The sequence below is a fragment of the Camelus ferus genome, chromosome 11 (assembly GCF_009834535.1).
Source record: "Camelus ferus isolate YT-003-E chromosome 11, BCGSAC_Cfer_1.0, whole genome shotgun sequence".
NCBI lineage: Eukaryota > Metazoa > Chordata > Mammalia > Artiodactyla > Camelidae > Camelus > Camelus ferus.
Window position 1 is genome coordinate 50980971 of NC_045706.1, and position 13683 is coordinate 50994653.

General features: G+C 36.3%; 1 protein-coding gene across 3 annotated transcripts in view; it reads left to right on the top strand.

The window, feature by feature from the left end:
• ADK (adenosine kinase) overlaps window positions 1–13683 on the top strand; it is a 413194-nt gene that overhangs the window by 378664 nt on the left and 20847 nt on the right. For all 3 annotated transcript variants that reach the window (XM_006173420.3, XM_032491568.1, XM_006173421.3), the window contains one exon: window positions 7922–8008. In XM_006173420.3, the coding sequence (XP_006173482.1) occupies window positions 7922–8008 (87 nt within the window). The remainder of the gene's footprint in view (window positions 1–7921; window positions 8009–13683) is intronic.

Below are 13683 nucleotides of genomic sequence, written 5' to 3' on the forward strand. Positions count from 1 at the left end.
TGACTCCACTCCCAGCCCTCACCATTCTGTCGGTTCTCTATAAGGCTGCAAGAGTAATATCTTTTAAAAATAAGATTGTGTCACTCTTCTCTTTAAAACTTTCCAGTGGTTTCCCTTTTTACTACATAGGATGAAATTCTACCGGCCCCTCCTCCACCACACACACACACACACACACACACACACACACACACACACACACACACAGAGTTGATCTCTGTTACTGTCACTATACTCTAGTTATAGTGGCCTTCTTAACCTTGAATAGGCTTAGCTCCCCAGGCTGGTTTCTAGCCCAGGGCCTCTGCACTTGAATATTCTACCCCTGGATCTTCACACCTCTGGCTCTTTCTTGCTATTGAACTCTCAATTCAGACGTCACCTCCTCAGTGAGGAGGTAACACCCATCTAAATTAACTCTCCTCCCATCATACTTCATCACATCATCCTGTTTTATTTCCTTTGTGGCATTTATTAATATCTCAAATTAACTTCATTTTTTTATTAGTTATATATTATCTGTCCTCACTAAAATGTAGGTCCCATGAGAGCAAGGTTTTCATTTTCCTATTCACATCTTTATTCCCAGTCTCTAATAGAGGTCCTATTGCATGGTAAGCTCTTAATAAGTATTTGTTGAATAAAGTAGCTGAGCCAAAACCAGACTCAAACCATGGGTCTTTTGAGTCGTAATCCGGTGTCCTTGCCGTCATTCCATTTATCCTGCCTTTAATGAAAGCACTTGCACCTTCAGAACTACAGTAGGAATTGATGTTCAGAATAATGATATTAACATGTGCTGTAGGCGTCTCTATTATCAAAGAAAAATTTCATTCAGTTCAATAAACTAAACTAATTAAAGCAGAGATGTCACAGTATGTTATTATATTAGTACATTTAGAAAGATTTCCAACTAAAAAGACTTTCTGCTTTTTCTTTAGTTAACCAGAAAATTAAATTAACTCAGAACTCTTCATTCCCCCAAAAGTCCTTGTTAATTAGGATTGTTCTATAAATCTCTATTATTAGCAGAATTTGTCATCTGTCTCATTTCCCTGTTTATTAGGGCAATCTGAGTGAGGTATCTTTGCTCATATCCTGGTATGTATATCCCAGTGAAAAGGAAAAGCATTTCCTGATTCTCATTTTATTCTTATTCCCTAACACAGGCATATTTCATGCTGTTTGTATAACAGTTTCCTTGTGTCAGTCCCCTATATAAAGTAGGAATGGTATTATTGACTTGGCTATAAGTAAAATAATTAAGTTTAGAGTCTACTTGAAATAAAAGTATTAGTGCTTTGAAACATCGTTTGTGATAACAGAAGATTGAAAACAACCTAGAAGTCCATCAATAAAGGATAGCTTAATAAATTACAGCATATGGACTGTTATGCAGCAACAAAAAATGATGAGAGCATTTTCTTCCTACCAACAGAGAAGGATCTCCAAAAGAAAAAACACGGTCCAGCGCAGCCTGCATAGTATGACACTTTTTTTTTTTTTAAATAGAAAGAAGAAAAATAAGAATGTTTTGCTTGTGTGTGCATAGACAAATTGTGGAAGGATATACAGGAAAACAATAATGGGGATAACCAGATGGGAAAATAGTAGGACTAGAAATTAGATGAATGGGAGAGATAAGGACTATAGGGCTAAATAAAAAATAAAAACAAGCACAACTTAAAAGCATTATGTGGTTCTGAACTGGATCCTGTACTGGGTGAAAAACATTGCTATAAAAGACATTAAGCCAGTTAACAAAATTGGAATATGGAGTATTGATTTGATAAGAGAACAATATTAAGTTTTTTAACATATCAACTATACTGTGATTACCCAAAAGAATATACTTGTTCCTAGGAAACACACAATAAATTATTAAGGAGGAAAAGATACAAAATATGCAACTTATACTCAAATGGCCTGAAAGAATAAATAATAATATGTTTATATTATTAAAAAATATAAAAACTGGTAAGTCTGGATAAATGCTATGAGAGTTCTTTGTGTTTTTTCTTCAAACTTTTCTGCTTGTTTAAAAGTATCTGCAAAGTAAATAAATAAATAAATAAAAATAAATAAAAGTATCTGCAAATAAAAGGTTAATGAAAAACAAGCAAACAAAGATATTAATACCCTGGAAATTACCTAATTATAAGGAATTGCCAAGGTGCAGGATCCAGTTTTAAGAATCTTATGAGTTCTGGTTTTTACTCAGTTATGCTTGTCACTTTCTGGTGAAGTTTTTGCCTTCAGTTTTCTGTCTGTTCCACGTCTGATGATGCTCAATCAGAAGCAGTAGCTGAGGTGGTGACTACAGTCTACTTCAAGGTTGGAAAAAGCCTGCCTGTCTGCCTGTCACCTGCTACGTATCTTCTTCAATTATATCTTCTCTGCAATTTAGAAGTGACATCAGTAAGACATGACAAAACATGGCATTTTAATATACCTTGAACAAAATTTTTGAGGATGTTAATTATCATGAGGTGGTGTGTATACCATGCTAAAATATATGGTTAGTTTAGAAGCATCAAGGCTACAGGGACGTTTAATCTAGTTGTTTGGCATTGAGTGACTGAATTTTTTTATTATTTTTTTAATTAGATATTGTGGCATTTGTATGAACTAACTAGCATTGTGGTTGATTCTATCCAGACTGACCTCTTAAGTGATTGGGTAGTGAGGCTTATGTCACAGTAAAATGAAGAGTAAATTATCTTTTATATAAACTGTCCAGAGAATGTTTGATTTATTACTTTGTATTTTAACTAAGCTAAATTTCATTGCTTTAGATGAAGATACCCTGGGGGTTTTATCTAGTAAATGACACCAAACAAATCTGGTATCAACTGAATCGTTGGTGTTTGTTTCCTGTCTACTTGGGGAAGCTCATGATTTTGTGCTTTTATAGAAATCTGGAGAGTAGGAATAGTAATTATTCCAAATCCTTTTCCTCCTCACTTTGGAAAAAAAATTGGGAAGAATGGAGAGACAATGGCTCTTACTTACCTTAAATTCGTAAGAAGTACTTGATCAGAACTATCAATTCTCATTTTTCTGTAACTAAGGCAGAAAGCTCTTTTCCCTACTTGTTCCCACAGCTACTCCAGGCCCATTTCACACCTTGGAAAACTAGGTCCCAGGAAGAGTCATATGAGTGTCTTGGGCCTCAGTGGCTAATTAACACCCATGCCTGTAAGTTTGTCTTAAGATTTAGTGAGGTACTTCATATGCTCATACAATAAATTGTTTACAAGGCTATGGAATAGGTCATGCTGCTGAATAGTTGATTGTGTGGGGTTTTTTTTTAATAGCTCTGTAAACCAGCTTAGATCATCATATTTCAAAAAATCAGAATGTACCAAAAATTTAATTGAGCTTAAATATTATTGGACATTGTTTAATCCCTAATACCTTTCATGATCTTGCAAATTTCCAGGGTCATTATTTTGAAAGGAGTTCTTATAATATAGCTCTCTAGATGCAGAAGATAATAGAGCCTGGACTATGTACTGGTTTATGACAGCTCTTTTGTATTCTTAATATTCTTATATATTAATTTGTATTAATAAGTATAAAAGGGAGAAAATATTTCTACTTCATGTTTCAGGAAGTTGGACTTCATATGACACCTAAGGATAAAGCATTTCAAGGATGTACACATATATCCAGAAAAAAGTGTAGTTAAGACTTCATTCACTTAAAGTTTTTACTAATTTAAGCCAAAAGTCATAATTCTTAAGAACAAAGTTCAGAAAAGTCTCTTACATTGTGAATTAGGTTTTATTCATAAGTAAAGATTTATGTAACTAAAAATTAGTAAGTTTTTTAAACAAAGGACTCAGGGAATTATATCTAATTGCAGCTTTCTTACTATCTATGTGCAAGTATTTTCAAATCTGTAATCCAGTAATTAATTCTTACATTACCTAAAAGGTTTTATAAACAAGTTACATTATTACATAATGTAACCCTATTATAAATGGTAATGGTATCATTAACATAGCTGGTTTTACTTTTTTAGTGCCTGTTTGTTCTTAGTTTATAGTTGTAATTCCCTTTATAGTATGACTTGTAAGTAATAAAATCAGATTTCTTTATAAATATTTGTGGTACAGACCTTTTTCTAAATCAGACTGTAGACCTTTCCTAATTATTTCTAATAAAGTCTGCTTATATCTTTTTTTTTTTTTTTTGGCCTTGTGTAGCAATGTATACTGTATACTCCCTAGAAAATTTAATCCTGGATATTTGAATATTTATGCCTTCACTTCCAATTAATCAAATCTTGTCAACTTCATGTACATTTGGTGTTACAAAGTATGCAAAGTTAGTACTTAAAGAGTTTAAATAGATGCTTCTCCTATGGAGTCTCCTTAGCGTCTTCAGCCATGGGCTCGAAAGGGATCACTAAGTGAACGAGTCCTCTTCTTGAATATCAGTCTTTCCAGGAGAATCTTTTTTCATTATCATATCTATGTTTATATCTTGTTGAAAGTATCCATTAGTAGCAGGTAGGAAAAGGTAGACAGAACATGCTTTTTGAGATTCCTAGTTTCTTCATTAACACCTTAAGTTTTCAAGATCTCCTTTTCCCTCCTTCTTGATCTTAGGTGAGACTGAAGTTTACCAGTCTTCAGCCACATCTGGCCCTATGAGGGATGCAAATTTGTGATTTCAGAAGTTCCAGACACCAATGAAAAGCACTATCCAAATTCTTAGAAATGTCCTCTAGGCCAGATTTCATCACAAACATAGTAGTCCCCCTTATCTGCAGGGAATATGTTCCCAAACCCCCAGTGGATGCCTGAAGCTGTGGATAGTACCAGACCCTTACATATACTATGCTTTTTTTCCTATACATACATACATACCTATGATAAAGTTTAACTTACAAGCTAGGCATAGTAAGAGATCAACAACAATAACCCATAATAAAATACAGCAATTATGATAATATATTGTAATAAAAGTTATGTGAATGTGGTCTCCTCTCTTTCTCACATTATCTTATTGTACTGTCCTCACCCTTCTTGTGATGACAGAAGATGACACAAGGCCTGTGTGATGACCTGAGGTGAGATGAATGACATAGGTATTGTGACGTAGCATTAGGCTAATATTGACCTTCTGATGACACATCAGAAGGAGGATCATCAAGCCATAACAGTGTCAATGGTTGGATGTCAGGAGCAGATGATGTCCATGGTTGGGAATCCTCAATAGTTGAAGGGTTTTTGTTTGTTGTTTTTGTTTGTTTTACCGAAACCTTGTGGAAGAGCATTGTAATCAGAAGGGGTCTCTTTGTTTTTCACTCATCAAGTTTTGCTGCAGAGGTTGAATCAATCCTTCAGTAATTATAAGGGTGACTTTAATGCTGTGTTCCATCCAAGGATCTTATATTCCCTAACTTTGTCTTTTAAGTCTGCACAATTTGAAACACTTTGACAAATTTCATTAAAATCCATATTGCTGGTTCTGCTTCAGTTTTTCCTTCATTATGTTTCTCTTCCTCCGTAGGTGACTCAACAAGTTCTTCTAGTTTCTCATTTGTTAATAGCACTTCTCATTGGTCTTCAGTGTGTTCTACTTTATCGAGCATGTCGGCAAATCCTTCTTGCCAACTGCATGAATGGTTTTCCTACCTTCTCCACTGATTCCCAGGAAGCCTTTAAAATCATTCAGAACTGCAGGCATTTATAATTTCTGGTTTTAATTTATCCACTGCAACTTTGATGAATGATATTGCATCAGAAATAGTGAATGATTTCCAGCACTGCATTGTGTCCAGGTTAGAGTCTGCATCAATTGCTGATCAAATGTAATCAAATACCAGGTGGGTGCATGTGGCCTTGACAAACTGAATGATGCCCTGGTCAAGGGTTGAAGCAATGAGGATGTGTTTGAAGGTAGAAATCCAACCTCAGCGTTTCATTTTATAACAATTCAGGATGGCCAGGTACATTATCTGTTATCAATAGGACTTGAAATTCCAACCATTCCTCTTCCAAATATTTTTTCACTGCTGGATTGAGCAGGTGGAACCATTCCATAAACGAGATGACTGTCACCCACACTTCCTGATTATGTTGCCAGTCATAGGCAGATAATTTTTGTTTTTTTGTTTTTGAGAGCATGTGGGTTCTTCAGTCTGCACACTGTGCACACCACACCTGGCTTTGTCATACACCCTGTGGTGTTGCCATGTAGCACTAGAGTTACTCTGCCCTTCTGTGTTTTATGAATGTAGCTTCTATTAGGCATCTTCTTCCAGGTGAGCCCCATTTCATCGCCACTGAAGACTTGCTTTGGATGGTATCCTTTTTCCTTAATCAGCTCCTTCAACACTGCCGTAAATGTGGCAGCAGCTTCTTCATGCGGATGCAACCTCTCCAGTAATTTTCATGTTTTTCAGTCCAAATCTTTCCTGAATCTGTGTAACTATCCTTTACTTGCAGAGAATGGCCTGGTGTCACTTATTTCAGGGGATCTCTTGCTAAAGTGCTCCTGTAGGCTCCATGTTTTCTGGCACAACATATTGCTGTCAATAGGAACACATTTCCTGTTCATTTCCTCCACCCCAAAATTTAATGCCTTTTCTGTCTTAACTAAGCACTTATCACACACTGTGGCCATAACTTTGGCATTTTGAGGTCCGAATTACATCAGATCTAGCACAAATTTCGTTTTCCTTCACAATATCATGGATAGAAGACTCGTTCTTACTGTAGATCTTATCACCTTCAGCATACAATCTTCTTTCCTCAATAAATCAGGAACTTTCACTTAAAGGAAGAACTTTATGGTTTCTCTTCAGCATATCCATATTGTCAGCATCACTATTCTTGTGCTCTGGGGCTATTATTAAGTGAAATAAGGGTTACTTGAATACAAGCACTGCAGTACAGTGACAGTCTGATAACAGAGGCGGCTCCTAAGTGACTTACAGGCGGCATACGTCAGACAAAGGGATGATTCACATCCAGGGCAGGACGGAGTGGGATGGTACTTAGAATGGTGTGGAACTTAAAGCTTACGAACTGTTTATTTCTGGGATTTCCCATTTAATGTTTTTGTTCTTCAGCTGACCATGGGTAACTGAAACCACAAAAAGCAAAACTGTGGATAAGGGGGACTACTGTAATGCCATTCCACTGTAACATGCCAAGTTTAAAGTACTGTATTAGGTTACTCTGTAGTCAAAACAACTAAGCCCTGGTCCAGACTGTAGGACAGGAACTCATTGCACTGTCCCTTTTGTTCTGCCCATGCATTCAGTGGTAGCTCTCCCTTTTGTTATTTGATAGATAGTTTGGAGGACATAGTGACTCCTTTGTGAAAAAGTAACCAGGTTAGATTATCCATAATAAGCCAACTAATGTCAATAGTCCTTGACATTGGCATCAACTATTATAACAGAATAGCAGTTATATTTTTATTGTGCCACTGTAATTTTCCATAGAGAAACACCCAAGACTCGTTGTTTGCATTTTTTAAATTTACAGCTCTTTAACTGTGTCCCAAGATTTCACCGCCAGGACTGTAACCAGGCTCAATGCTTTATTAGAGATCACGATCTAGTACTTAACAAACACTTCCTTTAGTTCGTAGTTTCTGTTAAGTATTTTTGCTTTCCAAAAAGGTACTGCTACCATTTACAGTCATTCCTCAAAAACATGGACTACCTAGGTCGAATTCTAACACAACACATACAGCATCTGTAGGCTGAAAATGACCAAAAAAGCATTGCTTACAGATGACCTTTCACTTTGTTCCTACGTGCTCGTGTATAGAGTATGGACCTCATGTTCCGTCTCTCTCTGAATGATGTAGGAGCTTTAAACTTTGAACTGAGTGAGTTTGTACACTGAATGTTACAAAGAGAAGTCAATTTGCCTTTCTTTGGCTCTAATTGCAGAAAGTGAAGTCACTGCTTTTGCTGTCTTGGATCAAGACCAGAAAGAAATCGTTGATACCAATGGAGCTGGAGATGCATTTGTTGGAGGTACAGACTCATTTATTTCATGCTTACTTATAAGTTAAACATTTCCTTTAACTCTTATCTCTGCCGCATAGCCAAGATTTATGAATTTAATAACTTTTAATTTCTTCTTTTAAAGGATTAACTCTTAATGTTCTTTCCATATGCTACTATCGTTGTGAGTGTTATAAGAGTATATTACTACAGGAAAATATGTATTTTTGGCTTAAAAATAATTTACTATTACACTATATCCCAGTCATTTTCACAAGATTAATTGTGTTTGTCAGGATATTGCATAAACAGGCTGCATCAACTACAGTACATAATACAATCATAGCCCTTCAGGCTTAAATGTTAACACACTGTTGTTCTTTAAAACAAGTTGTGAATATTAAATAGTATGCTAATAACCAATGGGTGATATCTTTGGATTATATCCTTTGGTTAAAACATCTGCTTCTAACATGATTGTTCAATGTTTATTGTATCAGGAAGAGGTTAAATTTTGTCTGCTTCAGGCTCTATAAGAACTGCCATAGTTTATAAGAACTAAATCACTTTTGGAATGAGTAGCAAAAAATAAAATCAAGACAATTGGAAGATTCTTGGCTTGGGAACTTAGATTGATCTAAAATCTGGTTCAAAAGTGTTTTTGATATGTCTAAACTCCTTCTAGCTAAGTGTTGTTAAGCTCGGTTAAGATCTCTAGAAAGCTTTAGATTCCTGACTGGTAACTGGGAAGAGTCTCTCCTGATCTATATTTGTCATAACATCAAGCAAGACAAGGAGAAGACAACAAATGGAGCTGACCCTTGTCCTTCTTTCCTTGGAAGGTAATTTGAATTATGGGAAGCTTATTGAAGATTGTGTGGTGGTTTTAAATTATTCTTTAAAATATATATTCTTTTATTTTATTGTTCTTTTACACCAGCGTAAGTTTTTCATGTTTCTCCTTCTTTGAAACTTTTCATGCCTAGTCTTAAATGACCTGTTAACCATTAGACTGGTAGCACGGTCCATGCCCTGTTGGAAAGAGCACATAGGACAAATAATGCTCTACTTCACTGTCATATGTGCATCTTTTATTTCTTTGCTCTGAAAACCTTTATCATTGATTAGAGTATTTTGCAGCTGTTTTTCCTATTCCATACTACTTCAGAGCTATAGAACCATGTAGCCTGAAAATATCCAGAATTGAGCCAAATTCTGTAATATGTTAAAGAAATAATATTGATTTCCTGGTTAGAAATTATTTAAGCCAGGGATCTTAGTACAGGAACTTTTAAACTTGTAACTTGTGTGTGCATTATTTAAGCACTTTAAAATATTTAAAGCAGTAAGTATTCTATTTCTTTGATATTTAGTTGGATACATCATGAGGCCATATGAGAGTGACCTAATTAGCCAGTGTTTCTGACCCTGAGGCCCAGGGCTTCCTACACCAACAAATTCCTTTACAGACCCCTAACTACCTGTAATGCTTCCAGTACAGGGTAGGAATATATAGACTTTTTGAGGGAGAGAGAAGTCATTCTTAGTGTACTGAGCAGGAACAGCTAGCTACCCATTTGCATTATGGTTAGAGTGATAAGTGAACTACATCGTCAGAGCACTTGGGCCCTTTGTTACAGGATTTTCAGCCTCTTTCTTAATTTCACTCTACATACCGAGCCTCATTATATACTCATTGCTACAGTACAGTGAGGTAGATAAAAAGGAAAGAGTGTGGAACAGGGATCTGCAAACTTTTTTTTCTAAAGGGCTAGGTAGTGAATATTTTAGGCTTTGTAAACCATGTACGTACTGTGTTGCATATTCTTGTTTTGTTTGCTTGCTTGTTTTTGGTTTTGCTTTTGGTTTTTTACAATACTCTAAAAATGTATAAATTTTTCTTGGCTCTCTTGCTATACAAAAACACGCCACAGACTGGATTTGGCCCTTAGGCTGTGGTTTGCCAACCCCTTGTGTAATATGTTGGCAGTTTCCTCACTATTCACTTTCATCGTACCCTAGATTTACTATGTACTGTTGAAATCAATATAGTGAAAATGGAAGGCAGGCAGAACTTCACTGGTAAAACCTCAGTTAGGTAGCCGTTTTTCTCACTTTAACCCTCCTCTGATCGGTTCCCAGGGTAATCAGATTCTGAAAGACTGAGTCATGCAATAAGATGAATACTCTAATGTCATTTTAACAAGGAATGCTTACATTGGCATGTTTAGCACTTCTGTCTATGCTAGAATTTATACTATATGGTGGTAGTAACATATAATATTTATGTAGCACCTAGTAGCCAATGGATATCTTAAGTAAGCACTGTGTAACTCACTTAATGTTCATAAAAGTTCCTTGAGGTAGGCTGTTTTTAAGTCTGTTTCACTGATGAGAAAACTGAAACATGGAGAGATTAGGTAAAAGTCTCATAGTTAGAAAGTAGCAGAGCCAGGATTCAAGTCCAGACAGTCTGGCTCCAGAGTTAGTGCTCTTACTGAACTGTACTGTTTCTGTAAACTTTTAGGGAAATTTCATCATTAGGACTCAGAACCACAGACCAGCCTTCCTCACAAAAGCTAGTTTGGCAGAAGCAAATCTTCCTATTGTCTGAATAGATGACTTCATTTATTGAACAGGTGCTTTTGTTATCTGATAGGATTCTGAGGGCTCTAGGGTGGGATTGCTGCAGAAAAGAAAGAGAAAGTGAAAGGGAAGAGAATCGAAGGACTGTAATCCCCGGTGGGTTTGAACCAGGAGCTTTTTGCTAAGCAGTAGAATTGATTGCACTACAGACATACAGAAAGCCAGATCATAAACTTGCTTGGTCAGCATGGAATTCGAATACAAAGAGTTATATGAATCCACTGTTTAGTAGCACCAGGCTGATACATCCATCTTGCAATAGAAGTGGTTTTGTTAATTGCAAATACTCAAAGATCCATTGGTTAAAACCCTCTACTCCCATCTCTACAGCAGGAAAAGCCTTTCTGCTAGGATTGGAAATATACTCTAGCTGTTGAAGCATACTCTTCTATCTTAAACATGAAGGGAGAGGCAATGGCATTTTTATATTTACTATGTAGTTTCCTTTTCTTTGCTTTATTGCCAGATTAACATATCTCCTTTCTGATTGAGACATTCTGTCTTTGGATGGTTAATATATTCCTCCTGTTTCAAGTTTTTCTGGCTTAAAAGCATTTCTTTCTTTTGCGACTTTGCATAACTATATTGTAGTCCCAGTTTCAAGTTCTTAGAGAAAGCATGACTTCCCCTACCATGTGCTAATACTATATATCCCAGTACTGGAGTGCCATGTATTCTAATAGCCACATGAGGGATATATGACTGTGTCATAGATTTTCATGTATAATTTTTAAATGAGTGCCCCAAACGTACATAAATTAAATTCATAGTTCCATCTCAAGGGTTTAATCACAGTGACAAATCCCTCTGACCTCTACAAGTGTACCTCCTTGTTCTATTTGGAGATCTTAAGCACTTTCTGATGTCTGCCCTTTATTTGTTACCAGCCAGCCCTGATGGAACTACCCTTTTCACATTCTCCCTCAAAAGCCCAAGTGCTACGATTGTACCCTTGGAAATGGAGACAATTCTGTAATCTCTAAGTATGATTTCCTAATTTCCCAGGTCAGTAGAAAATTTCTTCCTGTTGTCCTGCTGTGCTTTGTCACAGCAGGTCTGCCTTTTCATTTGGAACCCTCTTTGTCACTGCCATAGTAACAAATGGAAACATTGAGAACGTTTTGTGACAGGCACTGTCATTGTTCCCGGTGAAATCTCTTCCCCTGTGTCTTCCCAGTAAATGAAACTGAGAAGAAAAATCATAACAAATAACATGAAAGGGGACCTAATCAATATGTTCCCAGTGGGCTGTCAATACCAGCCTGTGTTAATCTAATATGATTTCGCTGTATGTTTTATGGCAGCTGAAGGAATATGGACTAGAGCTACAAATCATCTTTAGACTAAAAGTGAGTACACCTTTGACAGATTATAGCCAGGCACATAACTCTCAGATAAAAGATGAGAGACCTCACCCAAAAACCAACATTCTTAGGATTTAAAAAGCTTCATTCAGTGTGGTTAAGAGCCAAGTATAGCTTAGAACAGCTTGTTTTGAATGATCGTAACGTAACTGTGCTGCCTGTAATACTATTTATTTTCAAATTTCTCATGACAGCCCTAGCAGGGAAAATATATTACCCTAAAAGGTATTACTTGCAATATGCAAATGACCTTTAAAGCCACTTAGCAATCACAGTGTACGTAATTATCTTATTTCCCATCTAATAAAAAGGAGCATTAATTTAACTTACTAATTCACGTTCAGAAAAGATTTTTTATTAAAAAAAAAAATTTAAGTTTCCAGAACAGGGATACTGCTTCCTTTCCACATAGCACCTGTCTGTGCTACTGAGAGCCACACGTCATCTCTAAATTATCTTTACATTTTTCCTTCTCACCTTGTTTTTTGTTTCCAAACATTTGTAACGTACTCTCTCATTCTTCTTAACTGCTGCTTCATTGTGCTGTGTGAAAAAGTGGTGCAGAATTCTTGTGAATTTTTTTTCCGCACCACCTCCTTCCTTTGCTGTCCAACTCAGAGGACTAGAAAATAACTTGATGAGTGTTGAATATATCATTTTTCACACTTCTTCACTCAAAAACCACAACCTTCATATGACCCACTGTATGCAGAGGATTTCTTGTGAATGATGACCAAGATGATTGCTGCACACTCCTACCCCATCCAAGAGCAACAGTGAACCCTTTCCCTATCTTTTATCTCTAGCAGGACATCTTTGGTGTTCTTATTTCTTTTTTTTTTTTTAACATTTTTTACTGATTTATAATCATTTTACAATGTTGTGTCAAATTCCAGTGTAGAGAACAATTTTTCAGTTATACATGAACATATATATATTCATTATCACATTTTTTTCTCTGTGAGCTACCATAAGATCTTGTATATATTTCCCTGTGCTATACAGTATAATCCCGTTTATCTATTCTATGATTTTGAAATCCCAGTCTATCCCTTCCCACCCTCCGCCCCCTTGGCAACCACAAGTTTTTATTCTATGTCTATGAGTCTATTTCTGTTTTGTATTTATGCTTTGTTTGTTGTTGTTGATGTTGTTGTTTAGATTCCACATATGAGTGATCCCATATGATATTTTTCTTTCTCTTTCTGGCTTACTTCACTTAGAATGACATTCTCCAGAAACATCCATGTTGCTGCAAATGGCGTTATGTTGTCAGTTTTTATGGCTGAATAGTATTCCGTTGTATAAATATACCACATCTTCTTTATCCAGTCATCTGTTGATGGACATTTAGGCTGTTTCCATGTCTTGGCTATTGTAAATAGTGCTGCTATGAACATTGGGGTGCAGGTGTCTTTTTGAAGTAGGGTTCCTTCTGGATATATGCCCAGTAGCAGGATTCCTGGGTCATATGGTAAGTCTATTCCTAGTCTTTTGAGGAATCTCCATACTGTTTTCCCCAGTGGCTGCACCAAACTGCATTCCCACCAGCAGCATAGGAGGGTTCCCTTTTCTCCACAGTCTCTCCAGCATTTGTCATTTGTGAATTTTTAAATGATGGCCATTCTGACTGGTGTGAGGTGAATACCTCATTGTAGTTTTGATTTGCATTTCTCTGATAATTAGTGATATTGA